Source organism: Triturus cristatus, chromosome 2_2 (genome assembly GCF_964204655.1).
Source record: "Triturus cristatus chromosome 2_2, aTriCri1.1, whole genome shotgun sequence".
Classification (NCBI taxonomy): Eukaryota; Metazoa; Chordata; class Amphibia; order Caudata; family Salamandridae; genus Triturus; species Triturus cristatus.
In genome coordinates this window covers 227,280,941-227,307,128 of record NC_140582.1, presented here as the reverse complement: position 1 = coordinate 227,307,128, position 26,188 = coordinate 227,280,941, and the positions used below count along the sequence as shown (strand labels likewise).

General features: G+C 51.1%; 1 protein-coding gene across 2 annotated transcripts in view; it reads right to left on the bottom strand.

Moving 5' to 3' along the window:
- Positions 1-26,188, bottom strand: part of ECPAS (Ecm29 proteasome adaptor and scaffold) — an 819,497-nt gene that overhangs the window by 358,149 nt on the left and 435,160 nt on the right. For both annotated transcript variants that reach the window (XM_085641278.1, XM_085641277.1), the window contains exon 37: positions 17,733-17,822. In XM_085641278.1, the coding sequence (XP_085497404.1) occupies positions 17,733-17,822 (90 nt within the window). The remainder of the gene's footprint in view (positions 1-17,732; positions 17,823-26,188) is intronic.

Sequence of the window (26,188 nt, the reverse complement as noted above, 5' to 3'; positions counted from 1 at the left end):
CAATACCACATGGAGGTGGTGTTGTCCGTGAACACCTGCACGACACTTCCCATGACAGAGGGAAGGAAGGCTTTCAGTGCAAGCCGGATCGCTCTCAACTCCAACAGGTTGATGTGGAGACGAGACTCCGCCGGAGACCAGAGGCCTCTGATCTCCGCCTCTCCCATATGGCCACCCCATCCCAGGAGGGACGCATCCGTCACCACGACATGCTCCGGTTGGGGAAGGGAGAGGCTCTTGCCCTTGACCCACTCGCAGTCCGTGAGCCACCACTGCAACTGCTGTGCAGTGCCCTCCGAGATCAAGACATGGTCGGACAGGTTGCCGTGATGCTGGGCCCACTGAAACTTCAGGTCCCACTGCAGAGCCCGCATGCGCCGCCTGGCGTGATGCACTAGTAGGATGCAGGAGGCCATCAGCCCCAGAAGCCGCAACACTAGCCTGACCGAAACCCGGGATAGAGGCCGAAAGATGGGAATCAGGGCCTGTATATCCCGGACCCGCTGTTCCGGTGGATGGACCCGGAACTGCGCCGAATCGAGAACCGCTCCGATGAAGAGGAGCTTCTGAGAGGGACTCAGGTGTGACTTCGGCACGTTGATGGAAAACCCCAGCAAATGTAGGAGATCCGCCGTAGTCTGGAGGTGGGAGACGACTGCCTGGGGCGAGCCCGCCTTCAACAACCAGTCGTCGAGATAGGGGAAGACTGGAACCCCTGATCTGCGCAGATGAGCTGCGACCACCGCCATCACTTTCGTGAACACCCGAGGGGCACTGGTGAGGCCGAAGGGGAGCACGGTAAACTGAAAGTGCTCTTGGCCCACCGTGAACCGCAGGTAACGCCGGTGGGCCGGCAGGACGGGGATATGGAAATATGCGTCCTGCAAGTCCAACGCTACCATCCAGTCTCCGGGGTCTAGGGCAGCTAGAACCTGAGCCAACGTTAGCATCTTGAACCTTTCCTTTCGGAGGAAGGCATTGACGTTCCGGAGATCCAAGATAGGGCGTAGGCCCCCCTTGCCCTTCTTGGGAACCAGAAAGTAGTGGGAATAACAACCACGACCTACTTCTGGACTCGGAACGCGCTCGACGGCCCCCTTGGCCAAGAGAGCCGAAACTTCCTCGCGGAGAAGATTCAAATGATCCCCCGAGATACGGTGGTGCTGCGGTGGCATGGCTGGAGGGGTCGTCTCGAAGGGGAGGGAGTAGCCCCTTCGGACGATTTGCAGCACCCACCTGTCCGATGTTATGGACCGCCAGTGGAGCAGGTGATGGCGAACTCTGCCGCCCACTGGCGTGGTATGGGCCTGAAAGCTCGGACTAGGAGGGCTTTGAGGCGGATGCTGCCGGGGTGGAAGTGGGCTGACCACGTCGGCCTCCATTTCCGCCACGGCAGAAACCACGTCCGCGACCGCGCGCAGGTTGGTTCTGCGGCTGGTGGCTTTGCGGACGTGAGGAGGCGCCCCTTCCTTGGCCACGAAAGGGGCGAAAAGCGGAGGTGTGCGCCCGCGGAGCCGAGAGGTCCAAGGACTTGGCCGTAGCCCGGGAGTCCTTAAAGCGGTTCAGCGCACTGTCCGCCTTCTCACCAAACAGGCGAGTGCCATCAAAGGGCATGTCCATGAGGGTGTTCTGGACATCCCCGGAAAATGACGTGGACCGCATCCAGGCGTGGCGGCGGAGCGCCACCGTGGTGGAAATCGCCCGACCCAGCGAGTCCGTGGTGTCAAGCCCACATCTTATGGCGTGCCGTGCTGCATCCCTCCCATCGGCCAAAGCCTGGTTAAGACGCGTCCGGACCTCCTCCGGACACAGGGGCAGCACGTCCTCCACCGTATCCCACAGGGAATGGGAATAACGGTCCAAGAGACAGGCGGTATTCAAGGACCGCAGGCCCAAACTAAGGGACGAGAACAGTTTCTTGCCAAACTGCTCGAGTCTCTTGGAATCCCGGTCCGGCGGAGCGGTCGGGAAGGAGGATTGGGAGGTAGAGGCCTGGATAACCAGACTCTCGGGGGTGGGGTGTTGGGACAGGAAACTGGGGTCGCCCGGAGCAGGGCGGTGGCGCCTGGCAACGTTCCTATCCACAGGAGGAACTGTGGAGGGCTTGGACCAGGTGCCCTGCAGAACGTCAGTGAGGGCCTCATTGAACGGCAGCAGAGGCTCAGTGGAGCTTGCTGAGGTTTGAAGCACCTCAGTGAGGATGTTAGTCCTCACAGCCACGGCAGGCAACTCGAGCCCAAGGGCCTCGGCCGCCTTGCGCAGCACCACAGAAAATGCTGCACCCTCCTCCGAAGCCACGGTCGGAGGAGAAGTGAATCCAGTGTCTGGCGAGGTGTCCAGCCCACTGGCCTCCCCCAGTTCATCTGCCCAGTCCTGAGAAAGCTGTGACTGAACAGCCATAGGGTCCTCGAACCCCTCCCAGTCGCCCCCATCTTCCGATTCCTGATAAACAGGAGAAACGATCGGAACCGGACTGTAGAGATGGTAGGACTCAAGCGGCGTCGGATGCGGCGTCGGTCGACGCCGTTGCGGCGCCGGGTCCGGAGGAGGGCTAAACTGGGGCGGTGTCGGCGCCAAAGGCGTCGGCGGCGCCGGAGGTGTAGGCGTGTGCGCCGGCGGCGCCGGTGGTTCATTCGCCGGCGCCGGTGGAGGAGTGACTAGGTCAACCGGCGTCGACGGGGGCCCAGGTATGGGCCCCGCGGGGACCTGCGGCGTCGAGACCGGAGTCGTCGACGGCGCCGGGGCCGGAGCCGCCGGCAGGCAAGGTCGCCCAGTCGAGTCCGCGGGGCCCGAAGGCGCGCCAGCGGGCGTCGACGGCGGGGCCAGGCTCCTCATGGCCGAGAGGAAGGCACTGATCTCCGCCGGCGCCGCGTCAGTCCCAGGGACCGGAAGGTGTGGGGGCGGACGCGGCGCCTGCGGCTCCGCCGGAGCCGCGGGGGTGGAACCACCCTGACCCTCGGCCGAGTCGCGCGACCGGCGAGGGGAGTCCGAAGAGCGGTGTCGCCTCTTGGACTTCTTTGAGCGTTTGGACTTACCCGACGACTTGGAGCCGGACGATCGATGGCGTCGGCTAGGGCTCCGCGAGCGATCCTTGGACCTCCTCCTGGACCGGGATCGCGCACGACGCGGAGCCGAGTGGCGAAGCTCGAGAAGCTTGCGGGACCGCTCCCGCCTAGCCTTCGAAGTCAGGGCCTGGCAGTCGTTGCACGACTCCGCGTCGTGGTCGGGGCCTAAACAGTAGAGGCACCGGCGGTGGTGATCGGTCACCGACATCAGTCGATGGCAATCCTCGCAAGCCTTGAACCCAGGCATCCTACCGGCACCAAATGTCGACAGACAAGGATCAAAAAGATTTAGTCAAAAAAGACTAAAAGGGGTAGCTCTCCCGGATCTGCGCTTACTGGCGCGGAAAAAAGAAGAACTGACGTCAGCGCGCGAGGGCGGCGTCTAAGTACTCCGACGACGTCATCCCGGCGCACGACGCCGACGACGGACGCGGAGCCGCAGACGACGCCTAGCGACGCGCAAGGGGTATTGCTGACGAAAAATCTTCCGGATCCAGTCTGACGCCTGGGGATATTCTAAGGTGAGGAATCTAACTAACGTGTTTCTTTCAGATTTCTATTTTTATGACTATCAGTGAGGATGCTACCGTGTAGAAACATTGAATATAATTTATACAAACATATGTCCAAAGCTGCCCTCCTACTCTTCTTGTGGCTGACCTACTAATTAGTCCACCGAATAAAAAGATCACTCACCAGTTAATCTGCATACTTAGTTGTGAGTCATTCTTGCTATGACCCAGAATACATTGTGTCAGAACTCGTGGACGGTATAACAAAAGACATTAGGCACCTGGCAGCTATGTTATCAAAAGTGCTGCATAGAAAATTTCAACAGGTACAGCACCACAGTTACAGATGTGCAAAAGCCAGAGTCTGCATCCAAAAGGAAACTGCATTGAGAGGAGGGCTTATGGTGATTACTTCAACTAGTGGTGTAGGAGCAAAACCCTGCACTGCTGCGGTAAGGGTGAACATAAATGTGCCCTGAAGACTGGAACTCCATCTGGAAGTGGGAGCACATGCAGACCACGGAAAAAAGAAGGAAGTGTACATAATAGAAGCGAAACATTAATCAAATGACATTATCAAACAGTATAGACAAAGTCAGAAAAATTGTCACTGCTGTTTCTAGGGATTATGAAGCTCAAAGAAAAAGTTACTTGCCTCCGACAATGATATGTCTGCTGGATACATAATTTTTCCATACATTCCTCACCTTGTGATTATTTGCTCCAGGCTTCAGACTAGTCTAGAAAACGTTTCTCCAGTTGAGACGCTCTACTGCTAAAGGTAGCGTCACGGGTCTCCAGCTGCAACTTCACCACTGGATGTGACGCCACCAGAGCATATTAAGCCCTGATATCAAGTTGAGATACTTTCTCCATGACCCATTGAGGTATGCAGAGAGGAACTGAGCAACCCTGGCCAAGCGACAGATACAGCACACAATGCCAATTTGTACCTTGGGATTTTATTAATCACAGCACTAACTCATTGCAGAGGACGAAAGGAGGTGAGGGATTTGCAGGAAGATTGTATGTAGACACCAGAAATACTGCTACGAAAGGTAACAATTTCTTCTAATGGAAACGTTTTCTTGGAGATTCCTCGCCTTATGGGTAAGTCCCAAAGTAGTACCTGAATAGTGCTGGCTAACAAAGGAAGATAGCTCAGGCAAAGTACCCATCACTGTGGGAGTCATTAGTGCAAAGCAAAAGTATACAAAGATGACCAAACAGCAGATCCTGATGCAGAGGAAGAATCAATGTGAAATAGTTCATTTGGTCACCGGTTTGACCTTTTTAGTTAAATGTAAAAAGGTCCAACAAATTACTTCTAACGGTGCCCGTGGAGAGGCCTTGCCAGGCTACAGACAGGACAAATAGAAGCACATCAAAGAGTTTGGCCTGCAGTGAATCAACCCAATGGTCATCGCACCAGGCCACAAACCTCGCAATCGTCCACAATTGATTTGACTTTGTGGACAGGCAGCGAGATGCCAAAGTCACATCAATTCCATCCTTAGGCAGACAAATCCACTCAGCTGATTCCACTCAATTTCAATGCATGGAAGTGCAGGTTATTGAGGTTAGGGTGTAGCACTCTGCCCTGTTGTTGGGACAGTAGTTTCTCCCAAAAAGGAAGGCTGAGCAGGAGGCAAGTGCTCAGACAACAGGTGGGAGTACCATACCACAATAAGATGAGCCTGGTACCTGTGACTTTCTTCAGAACCCGAGAAAGCAGTGTCAGAGGTGAGAACACACAGGATATCCCAATCTCACTGAAAGCGAAGCCTGTCAACCAGAGAGCCTTGTTGCCTCTGTCTTATTCTGCAGATTTTCTTGAGGATGGAACTCCCATTGGGAATGAAAACAACCAAGTGGTGGTGTTGGTGGCTGATCAGCAAGTGTTCTCATCAACAGTCTTTTGTCACTAGAATAGCCTTCATTGGCACCGGATACACCAATGATGGAAAGTGACAAATGGGCCATCAACAGTGAAGGGTTCATCAAGAGAAGGAACACCTTGGAGCCTTCTGGCAAGAAGCAGTAGGTGACAACAAGTCTTAAAACATTTTGCTCACCATACGGAAGGTACTTAGGATGGATGGCCTGTTAGACATTAATGTGTCTAGCCGAGGGTGGGCCAAGGAAAACCCAAAGAAGTGTGATGTTTCCCCAACTTCAAGTGAGAGCAAGAAAAAAAATTGTGTGAAAGCTAAAACCCCATAGAGTAAAGCTCCATGACTCGGTCTACTTTTAAGTCTATGCATCTATCCTCCTTGGCCCCATCGATAGGGTTCATAAAGGCAGATGCACTCTGCTTCAACACACCTATGGCATGCAAACCATTCTGACATAAGAAGATCCATTAGATCTCAACTACTGTCTAATTGATCAAAGTCTTCAAACAGTTGCCCACTAAATCCATCAGCTAAACATATTAAATACAGATTCCCACTTGTGGCAACTGGACAAACTATCACCCGGCAACCATCTGGCTACAACGACCTTGCTACAATACTAGAATGGCTGGGACTGGAAGAGCATACAAATATACGTTATTTATATAGTAAAAGGAGTAGACTGCAATTATTGTACACCACTCAGGAAACATTGGACGTATGGGACAAGGCCAACAGGCACTTGGGTTTGTGGGGAAAGGTGACCAAGCAAACACTGCTGCGGAAAGGGCACATGCTGAAGGAGGTCAGATAGCTGACAGGATTTCACCAATGGGATGCCGTAGGCATCTCCACGGTAGGAAACATAATGGCTGTAAATGGGGAGAAATTGTTCAAATTATTACAGCAAGAATATAATTTGAATCCCTCTCTGAAATATAGGTTCCTGCAGCAGCATCATGCTCTGCAAGCAGAGAAAATAAATTGGAACACAGGGCCCAATTGTAGCCTCTGGAAAATGGGATACTCATAGAAAATGTGGATTACTAAGGTAGTCTCCCAAACATACTCCACCATCAAAAATAATAAACCTAACACTTCCAAAACTCAGGTTGACCTGGGAAAGAGACATTCAAACCAGGGAGAATGTGGAATGTGAAGCAGTCTTAATCCATCCTAAAGAAGTGACTGATCAGTCCAAACTGAGAATGATCCTAAAAGTCCTACATAGGACCTATTCTAATAGAAATCAATTGGGTCAAATGGGTATGGCCCCGAACCCTCACTGGCTACAATGCAGGGTGGGCGATGGTACATTTCACACTATTTGATCCTACCCCCTTATTGACCGGTACTGGGCCACCATCATTGAAGAAATGGAGGCAGTCCTTGCGGGAACAATTCCCAAGGCTCCGCAGTTCATCTTTCTGGGAGCCCCATGTAGAATAAACCTCATGCAAACCCTCCTCTTGTTTTGCAATTTGGGATTCATGTTAGCAAAGAGGGACAATGCTAAGTTGTGAGGTGGGTCGCAATGGCCAACTAAAAGTCAATGGCTCTTGGGCATGGACTGTGCATGGAGGCAGAAAGAGTGGTCAATACCAGCAGAGGATGCCCCAAAAAGTTTGACAGGGCATGGGGCAGATGTAAAGAGAATTACAGCTTAGGGTGGGAGGGATGAGACGCACTAGTTTAAACATTGATTTTGGTCATCTCATTGGTCACTACACCCAGCCGGACTCAATTTGGGGGGGCGACTGGGGCAAGATAGACATGACCAGAAGGCTCAGTCAAAATGTACCATCTTATTGCAGGTCTACAGTATTGAAGGGGTTGTGCATTGTGCTCCTTACCATTTATATGCTGTGTTGATGGTTTCATACTGTAAAAAACAACCAAAAAAATATCTGGCTACAAAACTAGGCCCTCTACCTGTTCATACACTTAAGTAAGGACCCAAGGGGGGGAACACAGTTTCAGGAGTCTACATCCCAACGTCAGAGAATAACGTTGATGGTTCTCAGTATGACTTCAGGGGATAATTCAAGCATGTGAATCTAAGAGAAAGATGGAGCTCGGATGTTAACTGGCACGCAGTGTGACACTGCCCTTGGTACATACGAGTGTTTCTAACTCAGGTGAGCAGTATGAAATCTCCACAGCACATAGATATACACCACACAACCAAAGATTCCTAAATGTCTTTGTAAATTGTAAGATTTTCTTTCGACTTCAGAGTTTTAGGGGATGTTTACCTTGATCAGTTTTTCCTACATGAAAAGAAAACCATTACCTGTCTTCTTCACAGACCAGAAGAACACGTCATAAGCAAAAGAAAGCACCAGCTGCTTCTTTATTATGGTAGAGAAATGATTACAGGGCTTGCAAATGAGGAGGGCATCACAATTAGGACAATGTTAATTAGACCACTCAGCCTCCAATGATCTATATCTGACTGAGGGGGACTCACACACTCAGGTGGGGTTTAGCAGGTACTTCAGTGATCCAGTGACCCGTACACAAGTGATTCAGATAATCTCCTGGAACATAAGGGGAATGCAGGCAGCTGGCCAGCGATACAAAATCCATGCATTACTCAAATAAAGACATGTCCATATAGCACTGCTGCAGGAATCGCATATCACCCACCTGGAAGTGGAAAATCTTCAAAAAATAAGATAGAGAGGGCAGATACACTCTAATAATTACTTTGCACTTGCCAGGGAGGCCCTCATCAGGGTGTGGGCCGGCACACGCTTTCAGGTTCACACCCAGGACATTGACCCTGAAGAACAAGTTACTAACCTTCGGTAACGATGTATCTGTAAGAAACATTAGTTAGTTAGATTCCTCACCTTAGAATATCCCCAGGCGTCAGACTGGATCCGGAAGATTTTTCGTCAGCAATACCCCTTGCGCGTCGCTAGGCGTCGTCTGCGGCTCCGCGTCCGTCGTCGGCGTCGTGCGCCGGGATGACGTCGTCGGAGTACTTAGACGCCGCCCTCGCGCGCTGACGTCAGTTCTTGTACATAGCCTTCCGCGCCAGGAACGCAGAGCCATGCAAAGACCGACACTGGTGCCAAAAATAAAATCTAGGGGCCTGAAAGGACAACCTTAACCCTAGATGTCAGTTCGCAGAACGGGGAGGATGGGTGGGTCGGTGAGGAATCTAACTAACTAATGTTTCTTACAGATACATCGTTACCGAAGGTTAGTAACTTGTTCATCTGAAAGAAACACGTTAGTTAGATTCCTCACCTTAGAATAGATACCCAAGCAATACCATCCCCGGTGGTGGGTCTGCGAACCAAGATCACACCAGAAAGTCCTGGAGGACAGAACGGCCAAAGAAGCCATCCCTCCGGACTTGGCTGTCAAGGCAATAATGCCTGGCAAACGTGTGTAGCGAAGCCCACGTCGCCGCCTGACAGATGTCCTGCAAAGGGACTCCCCGTCCCAAGGCAGTAGTAGCCGCCGTGGCCCGAGTAGAATGGGCGCGCAGCCCAACAGGAGGGTCCTTTTTAGCCAAGGAATAGCAGATTTTTATACACAAAACGACCCACCGAGAGATGGTTCGTTTGTGCACAGCTTTCCCCTTCTTAGCGCCCACGTACCCAACAAAAAGCTGGTCGTCCACCCGGAACTGTTTTGTGCGGTCCAGATAAAAGGAGAGCGCACGTTTTGGGTCCAGACGGTGGAGCCTCTCTTCCTCTTTGGAAGGATGCGGAGGCGGAAAGAAGGTGGGCAAGGTGACAGACTGCCCAAGGTGAAATGGGGTCACCACTTTAGGAAGAAAGGAGGGACGAGGCCGAAGGACAACCTTGTCCGGATGAACAGATAGAAAAGGAGGCTTTGAAGATAAAGCCTGGAGCTCACTCACCCGTCTAGCCGAGGTGATGGCTACCAGAAAAGCAGTCTTTAGAGTTAGAAGACGAAGAGGGCAATTGTGAAGAGGCTCGAAGGGAGCGCACATCAGGAATGTCAAAACCAGATTCAAGTCCCACTGAGGCATTACAAAAGGGACAGGAGGGAACGTGTGTGTAATGCCTTTGAGAAAGCGTGTAACCACAGGGGACTTGAAAAGAGAAGGCTGATCAGGAAGCCGCAAGAAGGCGGAGATGGCAGCAAGATAACCTTTCAGGGTGCCCAGGGCAGAGCCCTGCCGGGCCAGAGAAAGAAGGAAGAGGAGAACCTCAGAAAGAGGGGCGGAAAGGGGATCCACAGCCTTTGCTGTGCACCATGCCACAAATTTGTTCCACCGGCAGGCGTATACCGACTTTGTGGAGGGACGCCTGGCTGCCAGAATGATATCACAGACTTCAGGAGGCAAGTCAAATGGCATCAACTGCCGCCGCTCAATCTCCACGCATGGAGGTGGAGGCTGGACAGGTTCGGGTGGAGGACCGTCCCCTGCTGCTGCGACAGAAGATCCTCCCGAAGGGGCAGACGTATCGGGGGATCGGTCAACAGACTGAGTAGCTCGGGATACCAGTATCTTCGTGCCCAATCCGGAGCCACCAAGATGACTTGGGCCCGGTCGCGCCTGATCTTCTTCAGCACTCTGGGCAGAAGTGGTAGAGGCGGAAAGGCGTACAACAGACCGCAACTCCACTCGTGACGAAAAGCGTCGCCGAGCGAGTGCCGCCTTGGAAATTCCAACGCGCAGAACTGCTGACATTGCGCGTTCTCTTCGGTGGCGAATAGATCTAACCAAGGCTCTCCCCACTGCTGAGTTCAGACGCCATTCGTGATCCATCATGCACCGGCGGCTGAGTTCGTCTGCTCTGGCGTTCAGAGAGCCCGCCAGATGTTGAACCACCAGGGTGACGCCCTGGTGTTCCAGCCATGTCCAGAGGCGCAGAGCCTCCTGACAAAGGGTCCACGACCCCACCCCGCCCTGTTTGTTGCAGTACCACATGGCGGTGGTGTTGTCCGTGAACACCTGCACGACACTTCCCCTGACAGAGGGAAGGAAGGCTTTCAGTGCAAGCCGGATCGCTCTCAACTCCAACAGGTTGATGTGGAGACGAGACTCCGCCGGAGACCAGAGGCCTCTGATCTCCGCCTCTCCCATATGGCCACCCCATCCCAGGAGGGACGCATCCGTCACTACGACATGCTCCGGTTGGGGAAGGGAGAGGCTCTTGCCCTTGACCCACTCGCGGTCCGTGAGCCACCACTGCAACTGCTGTGCAGTACCCTCCGAGATCAAGACATGGTCGGACAGGTTGCCGTGATGCCGGGCCCACTGAAACTTCAGGTCCCACTGCAGAGCCCGCATGCGCCGCCTGGCGTGATGCACTAGTAGGATGCAGGAGGCCATCAGCCCCAGAAGCCGCAACACTAGCCTGACCGAAACCCGGGATAGAGGCCGAAAGATGGGAATCAGGGCCTGTATATCCCGGACCCGCTGTTCCGGTGGATGGACCCGGAACTGCGCCGAATCGAGAACCGCTCCGATGAAGAGGAGCTTCTGAGAGGGACTCAAGTGTGACTTCGGCACGTTGATGGAAAACCCCAACAAATGCAGGAGATCCGCCGTAGTCTGGAGGTGGGAGACGACTGCCTGGGGCGAGCCCGCCTTCAACAACCAGTCGTCGAGATAGGGGAAGACTGGGACCCCTGATCTGCGCAGATGAGCTGCGACCACCGCCATCACTTTCGTGAACACCCGAGGGGCACTGGTGAGGCCGAAGGGGAGCACGGTAAACTGAAAGTGCTCTTGGCCCACCGTGAACCGCAGGTAACGCCGGTGGGCCGGCAGGACGGGGATATGGAAATATGCGTCCTGCAAGTCCAACGCTACCATCCAGTCTCCAGGGTCTAGGGCAGCTAAAACCTGAGCCAACGTTAGCATCTTGAACCTTTCCTTTCGGAGGAAGGCATTGACGTTCCGGAGGTCCAAGATAGGGCGCAGGCCCCCCTTGCCCTTCTTGGGAACCAGAAAGTAGTGGGAATAACAACCACGACCTACTTCTGGACTCGGAACGCGCTCGACGGCCCCCTTGGCCAAGAGAGCCGAAACTTCCTCGCGGAGAAGATCCAAATGATCCCCCGAGATACGGTGGTGCTGCGGTGGCATGGCTGGAGGGGTCGTCTCGAAGGGGAGGGAGTAGCCCCTTCGGACGATTTGCAGCACCCACCTGTCCGATGTTATGGACCGCCAGTGGAGCAGGTGATGGCGAACTCTGCCGCCCACTGGCGTGGTATGGGCCTGAAAGCTCGGACTAGGAAGGCTTTGAGGCGGATGCTGCCGGGGTGGATGTGGGCTGACCACGTCGGCCTCCATTTCCGCCACGGCGGAAGCCACGTCCGCGACCGCGCGCAGGTGGGTTCTGCGGCTGGTGGCTTTGCGGACGTGAGGAGGCGCCCCTTCCTTGGCCACGAAAGGGGCGAAAAGCGGAGGTGTGCGCCCGCGGAGCCGAGAGGCCCAAGGACTTGGCCGTAGCCCGGGAGTCCTTAAAGCGGTTCAGCGCACTGTCCGCCTTCTCACCAAACAGGCGAGTGCCATCAAAGGGCATGTCCATGAGGGTGTTCTGGACATCCCCGGAAAATGACGTGGACCGCATCCAGGCGTGGCGGCGGAGCGCCACCGTGGTGGAAATCGCCCGACCTAGCGAGTCCGTGGTGTCAAGCCCACATCTTATGGCGTGCCGTGCTGCATCCCTCCCATCGGCCAAAGCCTGGGTAAGACGCGTCCGGACCTCCTCCGGACACAGGGGCAGCACGTCCTCCACCGTATCCCACAGGGAATGGGAATAACGGTCCAAGAGACAGGCGGTATTTAAGGACCGCAGGCCCAAACTAAGGGACGAGAACAGTTTCTTGCCAAACTGCTCGAGTCTCTTGGAATCCCGGTCCGGCGGAGCGGTCGGGAAGGAGGATTGGGAAGTAGAGGCCTGGATAACCAGAGGGGTGGGGTGTTGGGACAGGAAACTGGGGTCGCCCGGAGCAGGGCGGTGGCGCCTGGCAACGTTCCTATCCACAGGAGGAACTGTGGAGGGCTTGGACCAGGTGCCCTGCAGAACGTCAGTGAGGGCCTCGTTGAACGGCAGCAGAGGCTCAGTGGAGCTTGCTGAGGTTTGAAGCACCTCAGTGAGGATGTTGGTCCTCACAGCCACGGCAGGCAACTCGAGCCCAAGGGCCTCAGCCGCCTTGCGCAGCACCACAGAAAATGCTGCACCCTCCTCCGAAGCCACGGTCGGAGGAGAAGTGAATCCAGCGTCTGGCGAAGTGTCCAGCCCGCTGGCCTCCCCCAGTTCATCTGCCCAGTCCTGAGAAAGCTGTGACTGAACAGCCAGAGGGTCCTCGAACCCCTCCCAGTCGCCCCCTTCTTCCGATTCCTGATAAACAGGAGGAATGATCGGAACCGGACTGTAGAGATGGTAGGTCTCAAGCGGCGTCGGATGCGGCGTCGGCGGACGCCGTGCCGGCGTCGGGTCCGGATGAGGGCTAAACCGGGGCGTCGGCGTCACAGGCGTCGGCGTCGGTGGCGCCGGCGTCGGCGTCGGTGGCGCCGGTGACGTCGTCGGTGGTTCAGGCGTCGGCGCCGGTGGAGGAGTGACAAGGTCAACCGGCGTCGACTGGGGCCCAGGCAAGGGCCCCGCGGGGACCTGCGGCGTCGAGACCGGAGTCGTCGACGGCGCCGGGGCCGGAGCCGCCGGCACGCGAGGTCGCCCAGTCGAGTCAGCGGGGCCCGAAGGCGCGCCAGCGGGCGTCGACGGCGGGGCCAGGCTCCTCATGGCCGAGAGGAAGGCACTGATCTCCGCCGGCGCCGCGTCAGCCCCAGGGACCGGAAGGTATGGGGGCGGACGCGGCGCCTGCGGCTCCGCCGGAGCCGCGGGGGTGGAACCACTTGGACCCTCGGCCGAGTCGCGCGACCGGCGAGGGGAGTCCGAAGAGCGATGTCGCCGCTTCGACTTCTTAGAGTGTTTGGACTTACCCGACGACTTGGAGCCCGACGAGCGATGGTGGCGTCGGCTAGGGCTCCGCGAGCGATCCTTGGACCTCCTCCTGGACCGGGATCGCGCACGACGCGGAGCCGAGTGGCGAAGCTCGAGAAGCTTGCGGGACCGCTCCCGCCTAGCCTTCGAAGTCAGGGCCTGACAGTCGTTGCACGACTCCGCGTCGTGGTCGAGGCCTAAGCAGTAGAGGCACCGGCGGTGGTGATCGGTCACCGACATCAGTCGATGACAATCTTCGCAAGCCTTGAACCCAGGCATCCTACCGGCACCAGATGTCGACAGACAAGGATCAAAAATGATCAAAAAGATTTAGTCAAAAAAGACTAAAAGGGGTAGCTCTCCCGGATCTGCGCTTACTGGCGCGGAAAAAAGAAGAACTGACGTCAGCGCGCGAGGGCGGCGTCTAAGTACTCCGACGACGTCATCCCGGCGCACGACGCCGACGACGGACGCGGAGCCGCAGACGACGCCTAGCGACGCGCAAGGGGTATTGCTGACGAAAAATCTTCCGGATCCAGTCTGACGCCTGGGGATATTCTAAGGTGAGGAATCTAACTAACGTGTTTCTTTCAGATGGCCACTTCGTCCTGTTGGAGGTTAGACTCGACTGCCAACCCCTATTTAAAGGCAGCATATACGCTACAAACTTTGACCAACCTAGCTTCCTTCACCCTCTCTACCCACCTAACAAAGTGGAAGCATCTCCCATGGATCCTCAGGGGTGGGAGGACTTTGATTGCTGGAAGTCTCTCTAGACCGCTCTCACCAACCAGTGCCCATGTCTCCGGGTACTCAATGTGCATGCCCTGACCACCTGGCTGTGACAGTGGGCCCTACGAGATGCCTGGAGACATCTGCATCCGAATCGCCAACTTTATTACTATTACTCCTCGGTGTACAATTTATATGTTCGATTAGACAGAATAGCATGCTTGGAGAAGCTCTGTCCGTCTATCATCTTGTCTGACTACCTGGCCAGGGATATATCTGATCACAATCCCTTGTTTTGGGACTTCGATGGGGTGACGGAAGTCCAATTATTCTTTAACCGGACACCCCTACCCATTCCAACACTGCTAGAGTGGACAGAGTTCGATGCACCAACTCGGTGGGGGAGGTTCTATCAGCTATCATTGGTCTGACGACTTGGAAAACACTGGGAACCAATGGGCTTCTGGCAGAATTTTATAAAATGTACCTGCACCCAAATTAGTGAAACTCTTTGAGGCAACGCTAGAGGCCCGTCGTCTCCCACCCACTCAGAGAGGTTTTACCGGTCTCCCTGTTGGAACCCGGTAAGGTTTCTACAAACCGAGCATCCAACTGTCCAATCGCCATCCTCAATATGGATAATAAAATCCTGAGTAAAATACTGGCCTCCCAAATCCAACAGTTCCTTCCACACTTAATTTACGCAGACCAAAACACATTTATTCGGAGTAGGAGAACGATACTAAACATCAGACAACTGTACAGAGTTGTGGAGGCCGTAAAGAAACAATGGTCCGAATCGCTGCCCTGGGATTAGATCTTAAAAAAGCATTTGATTCCCCATGGTGGGACCATCTATTTTCTGTATGGGCCTTGTTCCGGAGACCGCACAATTAGGATGATCCGCCTACTGTACACGGACTCAACAGTGCAGGTGCACACAGGAAACTTAATCTCCAGCCAAATACGAGTAGGTAGGGGTACCAGACAGGAATGTCCCCTATCTTCAATACTTTTTGCTTTAGTAGTGGAATCTCGGCTTCCCAGGTTTGTCTTTTGAGGAGGACTAGGGAATCCCGCTGCCAGACGGGGCGCACTCAATTTCTCTTTATGCAGAAGACACCCTCTTCTAAATTAATGATCTTCCTGTAGACCTTTCAAGCATCACCCATATCTTAACATACTTCGGATTCTTTCTAGGCTAAGGGTCAGTTGGAAAAAATCCTACATATTTCCGCTCCTCCCTTCCACACCACCAACTCGACTGGAAATGTCAGAGGACCCACTGTGATGGGAGGACATGTCTTTTAAATATCTCAGCATTGAAATATTCCCCACCAAACCTGATCGGTTGGATGGGAACCTTACAGGAGCAGTATCTTCCCTAAGAGTCCAAGTCTCCGTCTGGAAGACCCTGCCATTACACGTTAAGGGCAGCATCGCTGTGGCTTAAATGGTGATGCTTCCCCGCCTCCTATACCGTTTTGCTAATATTCTGGTAATCCTCCATCGACGGACGCTCCGAGACCTGGATAAATTGCTAGGAGATCTAATATGGCATAACTACTGGTGGAGGATAGGCCTAAAGAAATTACACCTCCCTTCAGATGCAGGTGGCTTAGGTGCCCAGACTCAACTATTTTCCTAGCAGCTAGCTGCATAGATTCACCAGATTGTTAACGAGGCATGGACTAGAGGAAACTGAAACGTCTACACCCCCGTTGAGCCAGACAAAATACTTTTGCTAATGGCAGGGGTGCGTCTACCATGAGGGCTCACCAGCTTGACCTGGGTAGCTTGCTATGCCTAATTTGGGGATGCTGTCGGATGCAGAATCCTCTGCCTACACGCCTTCTGTCCCCTTGTCGGCCCTTCCCAAGCGCGCAGGCTTCCTTAACAGACGAGACCTGCAATTATGGGATGAAGTGGGTCTCATTACTCTTGGCCTCCTGTTCCAGAACGACAACAGGAAGCGTTTGAAGACTTGCAAACCCAGTATGACCTACACCCAGGCCAGTTCCTTATCTATATGCCCATTAGCAGACGCTTGTGACGTAACACCAATGGCAGGTAAAGGTTCCCGAACTGACCACAAATACCCTGAATTATTGTCTGTACACAATGGGTAACGGACGGAGAATAATCACAGGGGCATTAGTGACCCACACCAAGATCTTCCTGCAGTCTCTACAAGATACCTGGGAAGCGGAGTTTGGGAAGGTGCTGCATGACAGAGTGGGCACAGGTTCTCGAATACCTAGGTAAAGTCTCTCTGAACAACTGCCTTTAACTGATACAGTTTTACGTCCTGCATAAAGCTTACCAGTCACCGGCACGCTTACACCACGTATTTCGTGCTGTCCCAGACATCTGTGGCTGCTGTAGCTACACTGTGGCCAATCTTAAACACATGTGAAGGGACTGCCCGGCCATTTTTACATTTTTGGCAGGAGGCCTTCCAAACACTCAGCGATCGCGGGCCAACCCTCATTGGACAGTTGGAAGCTGGGTGTGGATTTACAAAAGGACAAAGAAATACAAAACCGCCTTACATTTTATTGATCTGGTCCTTATATTAGAAAAGGGGTGATCCCATTGAAGTGGAAGAATGTCACCCCTCCTAGTGGTGTAGAATGGAAAGCAGAGGTGAAACGATGGACAGAGGCAACAACTCTGCACAGAGAGGGTGTTAGGAGACCTCTGCAAACAGCCCATAACCCCTATGTGGGATGCAATGTTAGTCCACTTTACAGAGTTTGAAGCAGACAATCCTCCCTCCCCACGACACTGAATTGGCGAACCACCTTGTCAGACCCCCTTGGGTAGTACCAGTTAGATACACCCTTCCCACCACAAGAGAAGGAAGGTACAAGACCTCCCCCAACCCTACTTCTCTATACAGACCCGAAAAGCCCCAGCATGATCAGCAGACAGTAGAGAGAGTGCATTATAACTGCGGTCATCTACACGACGTATAGACTCGAGCACCCGAACGGTGGGCCCCTCTACACCCCTTCCTTTCCTCCTTAGATTTCCACCACCCAACTAAGTTTGCTGCAGTTATATTCTTTACCCTCCTTCGAGGAGGACACACTTGCATGCATTATAGACAAGTCGACCTAATAATGGAAACCATCTCTCCTTAGTACCACAAGGTATACTTACCACATAGTGTAATCGTGTAAGAGATACCCAAAGACCCACCCACATCTTGAAATCCAGTAATGTCAATTTCACTCAATGTGCGACAAGATGCATCTTTGCATGTAGAAAATTCAAAAAACGTTCTCACAAAAAAATATGTTAATTAGACCACTCAGAAGGAGTCTTCTGGCTCAACATTTTTATAATCAAATTTATGGCAAATTTTAATATATGGATGCCTCATGACAGATGAAAACAGCTTAAACTTGCAAACTGCAAGGACACAATGTAGACGAAAGGACAACAGAAGTAGTTTCAAAATAATTCATAAACATAAAAGTATTCGGTCATTAATTTATTTGGGCAAAAAAACAAAAACAGCTTCTACATTGTCTATACAATAGCAATGGTAGAAGTTCAAATAATGTAAGCAGGCCCTACCTTTGTTCCAATACCCAATCCACTTTTGGCAAGTTCACACAATCTCGGAACCAACTCCCCTAACACAGACACATCAAGATGTTGCAAGCACTGTAAATGGGGAAAAATATAAAATTAAAATACTAATGAAATATTACACTTCGTGAATAGATAACTTTATAGAAAACCCCAATCATTACAAAGTATCCTGCAGCCCTCGCACATGGCTTTGCAGCAAGTTGTAATTAGATAAATGAGTTAAATTTACGGAGTAAATAAAATTCAGACATGTGTCTCTGTTTCAGCACCCTCATATGCATCAACAAGAATGTCACAGAACAGATGGCTAATTCTATTCCACCCATTAACGCAATCAGATATATCCATCATTGTTCCCACATATAGGAAAACTAACAAAATGACATTCCAGATATTTACTGTATTGTACCAGAGCAAAGAGCACAACTGCTGGGAGCCATGGTAAGAGTACAACTGATTTAATGATTTCAGTAGACAAGCATTCACATACCTCAATGGTTATCCTCTAGAGCACGAAAGATCCCACTTGGATCGAGGCTATGTTTAACTATGATTTGCATGCATACATTGGTGATTTGGAAATAAGCAAAATTCATATGAAGTATATCAAATTAATTTTTATTTGACACTGAAGAAATTAAAAATACATAAACCAGTAAGAAACAATCCTCAAACTAAAGCGGTATGGCACCTTCTCTGTTTAGTCATTTCAGACAGGCTCTATGTCAGTGGCCTCATTGGGACTATTTATTTGGTTCTTTAGGCATGACACTTAATATGGCATGATGGCCGTTCCTGCTATCTTAATGTTTTATATGTCAAGGGTCTATGAAGCTGGGCTCAAGCCGACTCCTTGTTCTCCATGCCATGTTGCAGGTCAGAGGACACTACTGTGGTCTACCTGTGCAACATCTCTTATTTAGATGGAGGTGGTAAACGGATGGCAACAAGATCACCTAAGCAATGTGAAACTTCCGTCACCTTGAGAGGAAAGGAAGGTTTCACACAAAGAACAACCTAGCCCTTTAACCTGTTGTGTGCTTATGACAAGCTGGGCTCGTCATAGGCACAGTGGAGCTGTGCTCATGACAAGCTGGGCTCGTCATAACTGTTGCGCTCTGCCCACGCGCGATTGATTCCCCCGCCTGTGCGGGAGAATCAATTAGTGGGCGGAGTCGTGACGAGCTCAGCTCATCATGAGCACAGCTCCACTGTACCTCATGACGAGCTGGGCTCGTCACGAGCACAGCGCCGCTGCCCCCCCCCCCCCCCCGGGGGCATTACCCCCGCGGCGAAGGGGTTAAAGATGTAGTGAATGGGATGGAAGCCAAAAGGGGTGAGGCCACTCAGGGTGGATGAGAATGCTCTGGCAGTTATCATAAAGGGAGGCACATCCATCACCTAATTTAGAGACTAAGAAATCCTTCCAGGAAGATCTTACATAAAGGGGCATTTGGGAGGCCGGTGAGCTTTATATTTTGTGGGACTTTCCCTCTAACTTTCTATAATAAAGCATGGAGCTGTTCCTGAAAGGATGGATAAGATCACAGATCCCAAACACTGGCCTGTCACAGCTCTTTGTCGTGGAGTGAGCCCACAGGTTGCTGACCCCACCGCCTCCACTAAGGGGGAGGTGCCCATAGGACTATTATTGCAAAAATCCTAAATTACAGGGACCAACATGCTATTTTGCAGGAAGTGCGGTGGAAGGGAACCAGGTTATCGAAATATTGACAGTCTATACGTGGATTGCATAGCAGCAAAGGCAAACTTTTAGCGAAGTTAAGCAGAAGTTGAAAGCAATGGGCCTTCAGTATATGCTGCCTTACCCAGCCAAGCTCAAAGTGTTACATGAGGGCCGTTCACACTTTTTCATGCAGCCGGAGGATGTCTGGGACTGGTTGGAACTCCAAGGGAACGCCTGAATTCCGCCACAAACCCCGGGGGGCTCCCGGGAATGGTCCTGGCGGGGATGGCAGACTGGCTCATTAGCAAGGAACAGAAGCAGACGGCGGCAGCACTCCATGTCCAGCGCAAAGGTGGTGGTGTGCCAAGTTGGCACATTGGATTTTGAACTACGGCAGCAGCAAAGGGAGGAGGTCAGGGAGCTGGTGGAGTCAGTCGCCTCAGCGGTCACTCTCGACAGTGGTTCTGATTTGGTGGACGACACGCAAGTTCTTGAGACAGAGACAGCTTTTGTCTAACTGCTGGAGCTGGACTAGTACTATTCGCCTGCAGCTGGCCTGCTACGAGGCCCCGGATGGTGACACATCCTTTCCTGTGATGGCCACCCAACTGACATGGTATCGTAGATAACTGATACATGGTGTGCATCTATGTAGAGGTCTGTCTGGACTTTGATGTTGTTGGGCCATATATGAAGACATTTCCTCCAGGTTGGTTAGAGTATAGGTCTTGTTCCACTTTCATAGAGTCACAAGTATTCATTGCATTATATAAGGGTGAGTGGGTACACTATGGCTGGGAAGACAAGTTCAGTTTAGCTGTGCTTACCCGGGGAAGAGGGTAGATTTGTGTTTGTTAAGGAAAATGCTACTTACCAGTTTGCATCTGTTCTTGGCATGTAGAGCTGCAGAATATCATATTTTTTAATAGATCGCCATCTGGTGTTGGGCTTGGATGCTTGCACCTTGTTGTTTGGAAGAAGTATTTTGTAGTCACGAGATAGGTGACTCCTCCCTTGGACGATAGTGCGCATGGGCATCGACTCAATCCTCAGATTGTTTTTCGCCAGGATGGGAAATGATAGAGTTTGTAAGAAACAGAAAAGATGTCCATGTGAATGTATCCAAGATCATACTGGAACAGATACAAGTTCTGGGGAAGCGGGTGGGCGTACGATATTCTGCAGCTCCTCATGCCAAGAACAGATGCATACTGGTAAATAGCATTTTCCATTCCAAGCATATGAGCTGCAGAATTCATACTTTTGCATAGACTGTACAGTAGTGTCTCCCCTAGCGGTGGTCACCTGTACCTGTTGCAGTGGTTTGGAAAAAAGTTTTAAGAACAGCCTGGCCTACAGAAGCCTGTTGCTTCGCCTGCACGTCTACACAATAGTGTTTGGTGAAGGTGTGTGTAGTAGACCATGTTGCTGCTTTACAAATATCTTCTAGGGGAATGTTTCCTAAGAATGCCATGGAAGCCCCTAGTTTGCGTGTTGAGTGCGCTCTAGGGGGAATTGTTAATGTGAGTTTTGCTTTCTGGTAGCATATCTGAATGCATTTGACAATCCACCTGGCAATCCCAGCTTTGGAGATGGGGTTTCCCTTACGCGGTGGAGAGAAAGCTACAAACAGTTGGTTTGTCTTTCTAAAATGTTTAGTCCTGTCAATGTAAGAAAGTATAGCTCTTTTGACGTCAAGTGTGTGAAGAGTTCTTTCAGCTACGGAATCTGGGTTTTGGAAAAACACTGGTAATTCTACCGATTGATTAAGACGAAAAGCAGAGATTACTTTGGGAAGAAATGTTGGAGTTGTTCTAAGAACCACCTTGTTTCAATGTATTTGTAAGAATGGTTCTTGTATGGTTAAAGCCTGGATCCCACTCTCCTGAGAGAGGTCATTGCGACAAGGAAAGCTACTTTCCATGTAAGGAACTGCAGTTCACAATTGTGTAAAGGCTCAAATAGGGGACCCATGAGCCTTGTATGGAAACTGTTTAGGTTCCACACTGGAGAGTCCTTTTCAGGCCTTCCATAAAGGCTTTGATAGCTGGTACCCTGAACAATGACAAATGTCTGTTTTGCAGGTAGGCAGCAAGAGCAGCCAGATGTAATCTTATGGATGAGTATGCTAGATTACATCTTCGTAGATGCAGCAAATAAATTATGTTCTGAATGGAAGCATTTAGTGGGTCAATTTTGTTGTTATTGCAGTAAATGACGAATCGTTTCCATTTGGCTGCATAGCAAGCTCGAGTAGTGGGATGTCTGGCTTCTTTGATAATGTTCATGCAGTCCAGTGGGAGGTTAAGGTAACCAATCTCTAGGACTTCAGGAGCCAGATTGCTAGATTCAGTTGAGCTGGATCTGGGTGCCGTATCTCTCCATGGTTCTGCATCAGCAGCTTTGGGGAGAGACAACGTTTTTGGTGTGGAAGTACTGAGAGTTCGAGGAGTGTTGTGAACCATGGTTGTAGTGCCCATGTGGGAGCAACTAGGATCATTTTGAGAGACTGTTTGAGGTTGCGTACTACTAGTGGAATGAATGGGAGCGGCGGAAAAGTGTATGCAAATCTGCCTGACCTGTTCATCCATATCGCATTACCTTTGGACAACGGGTGTGGGAAACTGGCGGCGAAGGTTGGGCATTATGTGTTTTTGTGTGTGGCGAACAGATCTACATCTGGATGGCCCCACATCTGGAAAAATGGTTGAAGAACTTGAGGATGAAGTTCCCATTCATGTATCTGCTGTGTCCGACGACTTAGCAGATCCGCAATCTGATTGTGAACTCCTAGAAGATGTTCTGCCAGAAGATATAGGTTTTGTGGAATGGCCCATCTCCATATGCTTTGCGCTAGATGAGACAGCTGCAAAGAATGCGTTCCTCTTTGTTTCTGTATGTAATACATTGCTGTCATATTGTCCGTGCGGACCAGGACGGTCTTGTTGAGGAGATGTGTTTGGAATGATTTTAGTGCTAGAAATATTGCTAGTAATTCTAGTTGACTTATGTGGAGCACTTTCTGTTGAGATGTCCACCTGCCCTGAATTGTGTGATTTAGGAGATGGGCTCCCCAGCCGGTGAGCGATGCGTCGGTTGTTAGCACTATCTGTGGAACTGGCTCTAGGAACGGCCGCCCTTTGGAAAGGTTTTGTGTGTTCCACCACTGCAGAGAACGATGTGTGCGGCTGTCCACCAACACCAGATCTGTAAGTTGACCTTGAGCATGATTCCACTGACGTGCCAAGCATTCCCGTAAAGGGCGCATCTGAAGTCTTGCGTGAGGTACAAAGAAAATGCAAGAGGCCATCGTTCCTATGAGCTGCATAAACACTCTACCTGGGAGGGAGTGTTGGGGTTGAAATTTTGTGATGAGGGTTTGCATACTGGTTATCCTGGCTGGATTGGGGTATGCTAGAGCTTTGGAAGTGTCTATTGTGGCCCCTAGATACTGATGTAGGTAGGAGGGCTGTAGATGCGACTTGGTGTGGTTTATTGTGAACCCCAAGTTGTGAAGCAGCTGAATTGTTTGATAAGTGTGGTGAACACACACACTGGTTGTATGACTTGGCTTTTATCAGCCAGTCATCCAGGTATGGAAACACATGAATCTTCTGTCTTCGGAAGTGTGCGGCTACTACCGCAAAACACTTTGTGAAGACCCTGGGTGCTGTGGTCACTCCGAATGGTAGGAGTTTGAACTGATCATATTGGCCGTCCACTTTAAACCTTAGATATTTCCTGTGAGCAGGGTGTATGGGAATATGGAAGTAGGCGTCCTTGAGATCTAATGTGGCAAGGACATTGCCTTGTTGAAGCAGTGGAAGGACTTGTTGAAGAGTGATCATGTGAAAATGATAAGACTGTATGTAGAAATTGAGAGGTCTGAGGTCCAGTATTGGTCTGACAGTACCATCCTTTAGGCGGTTAGAACATGTACCCCAGCACAGCGGTCAGATGCACAGGGATAATCACGCCCCGGCACCAGGTCGATTTACCTGCATGTTAATATTGTGTGCATGCCGGTTTGATTGAGCACACAATTGTGTTTACTTGCAATATGAACACAAATGCGAGTATTATTTGACCGTCATTTCAAAAGTGAATTACATTACGTGTTTTGTTTTGTCTCGTCTCTTTTCTCTCCATACTTGTGTTTTTTTATTTCACCAGGTTGCGTATAGGTTCCTAAAGAAAGAGTTTCTATCAGCGCTTGGACGCTTGATCCCTTTAATATTAAGGTACTACAGGTTCACAGTTCTTTGCTTCCCTGGAACCTGTTTTCATGAACATTTCCTCTCACCTTATTTCCGGTCCTGACGAAGCGCTAATGGATCCCTTATGGACCAGCAGCAAAGCCCGAAACATGTTGACCCCATTTCTGTAGGACTTTCACTCACCTACACTACACCCATCCTGAGAGCAGCAGTAAGTAAAACATCTGCCCTCAACCTTTTTTCCGAATAAGGAGCTCCAGGATTATTTTTAACCTTTGCAATACGGAACCCGTGAATAAAAACTTTGGTTCTGGGCTCCACATAGCAATTTTAACTCACCAATTCACTTTCCTTTTTAGAGGCCCTCACACCCCCATGCACAACTGCGGAGTCTCCATAAAAGATCTCCGATAAAGAGCCCTCTAGCGGGGCCCGTGAGGGACTGCAGCGCCACCCCCACGAGGAGCAACGCCCGATGATGAAGCATGACACTCGAAAGGGTGTGTGAGGGCACTATATTCTAAAGGAGAAATTCCCCCACACTCACTTTGACACGACCGCGTGATAAGCTCACGTACCAACTCATTGGTACATTTTTCATTCTCTGAGGAACAGTCACCCTCCTAGTATTTATACTGTATTCTGAGGGAGCACGGGTACTGGGCCTCTTTCTAACTACGCTCCCGGTCCCCCCACTCTTTTTGTACAACGACTTCTTGTTTGAAACCAGAAATGCACAACGATGCATGTCTGCATAATAACACACTAGTGTTGCTAGATCTAGATGTGGTGTCTGCTGCATTGAGGGCACATTTAATGGATGCATTTGTAATTAACTTGCCCTCCTGAATCAAATCATTGGCTTTGGCTTTATATTGGTCAGGCAAATTCTGCATTAGGTCTACAAGCTGGTCGTAGTGAGCCCTATCAAACCTGGCAAGCACTGCTTGTGCATTCGCTATTCTCCAGTGATTAGCTGCCCGAGAGGCAACTTGTTTGCCTGAGGCGTCTAGTAATTTAGACTCCTTATCTGGAGGTGGAGCATCACCGGAGGTTTAAGAGTTGGCACGCTTCCGTGCATTGGTCACTACTAGAGAATCTAAAAGGGAGTTGACCTTAAATGTAGGTGGGATCATTGGGGGTGGGTTTATATTTTTTATCAATCCGCGGATTGAGAATCTTGGTCCTGACAGGGTCTTTGAAGACGTCCGTGCATGTTTAGTGACACCTTTGAGCATGGGTAGTGTTTGTACTGTCTTTTGTGACTGTGCAAAGGTATCTACAAGGAAGTCTTCCTCCGTGGGGTTTGTATGCATTTGGACACCATGATATTGGGCAGCCCTATCAATGAGCTGACTAAACCCAATGTTGTCATCTGGGGGAGATGGCCTTGTGGGGTATGCATCTGGAAGGTCTGGAGGATCTACAGGGGTATTGTAGTCGTCCCATGTGTCCTGGGGTATGCTAGTGTCATCATCAGGATTAATGAAAGGGTCATTATGTGTATCCCCACCCCCCAAGTCATCATCATCCTGTGGTGGTGGTTGTGGTGGTGTATGGAGGAAGTATGGGAGACTTTATAGGAGAAGGGATAGGAAGAACAGCAGAAGAGGGTCTTAGTGGTGAAGTTGCAAAGTCTCTTTTCTTCACAGGCACCTCAGGAGTGTGTGGGGTGTCCAATTTCCTATTCTTGGCTGGGAGACTTACAATATGGCCTGTCCACATGCAATGTCTTGTTTCGGATCGATAGGATCCGGTCGAAACAGTTCCTCCTCATTGGCATCTGCTTTTGGCACCGATTTATTCGGTTCCGAACGCAATTTGGATTTGTGCTCTGGATCCTTAGAAGGGGTATGAGGGTCCTTCGGTATCGGTGTCGAGTCGTAAACCTTTTTCGGATCCGAAGGTTTACGAGATTTGTTCGGATACGAGGCCTTTTGGTCTTTCGGTGCCGAAGTGCTTGGTGTCAAGGACTTTGTGGAGACAGCGGGAATAGGATGCAATCACCATTTCGGCACCAACAGTGTTTTTTGGGCACTGACGTGCGGCTTGCTCAGTTTCGAGCCGTCAGAAGGCTTCTCCTTTGTCTTTGGAGCCAGGCCCGGAGGCGGGACTTCGAAAGTTTTCTTTCGGTCGCGACTAAGGCCTTCAGGCGAAGTCTTGACTGGAGCCTTTTGTTTTTCGGGTGGGGTTGGGGCAGGGGCAGTTGTGCTCATTGACCTGGAGTTATGTGGTCATCGGAGTCAGAGTCATCTGCTTCGGAGACGATGTTGAGATCTTCTGAATCCTCTGCCTCTTGAACGTCGGGGCCTTCATCGCAGAGGTCTTCTGGCACAGGTGCAGCCTGCTGCGCCATAAAGTGTCGTCGAGCCCGGCGATCACATATAGTCTTCTTGGAACGGAAGGAAGCGCAGGCTTGGCAATCTTTTTCTTCGTGTTCTGGCGAGAGATAAAGGTTGCAGATCTTATGTTGGTCACTGTGTGGGAATTTAGCTCCACACTAGGGGCATTTTTTTAAATGGAATTCTTTCCAT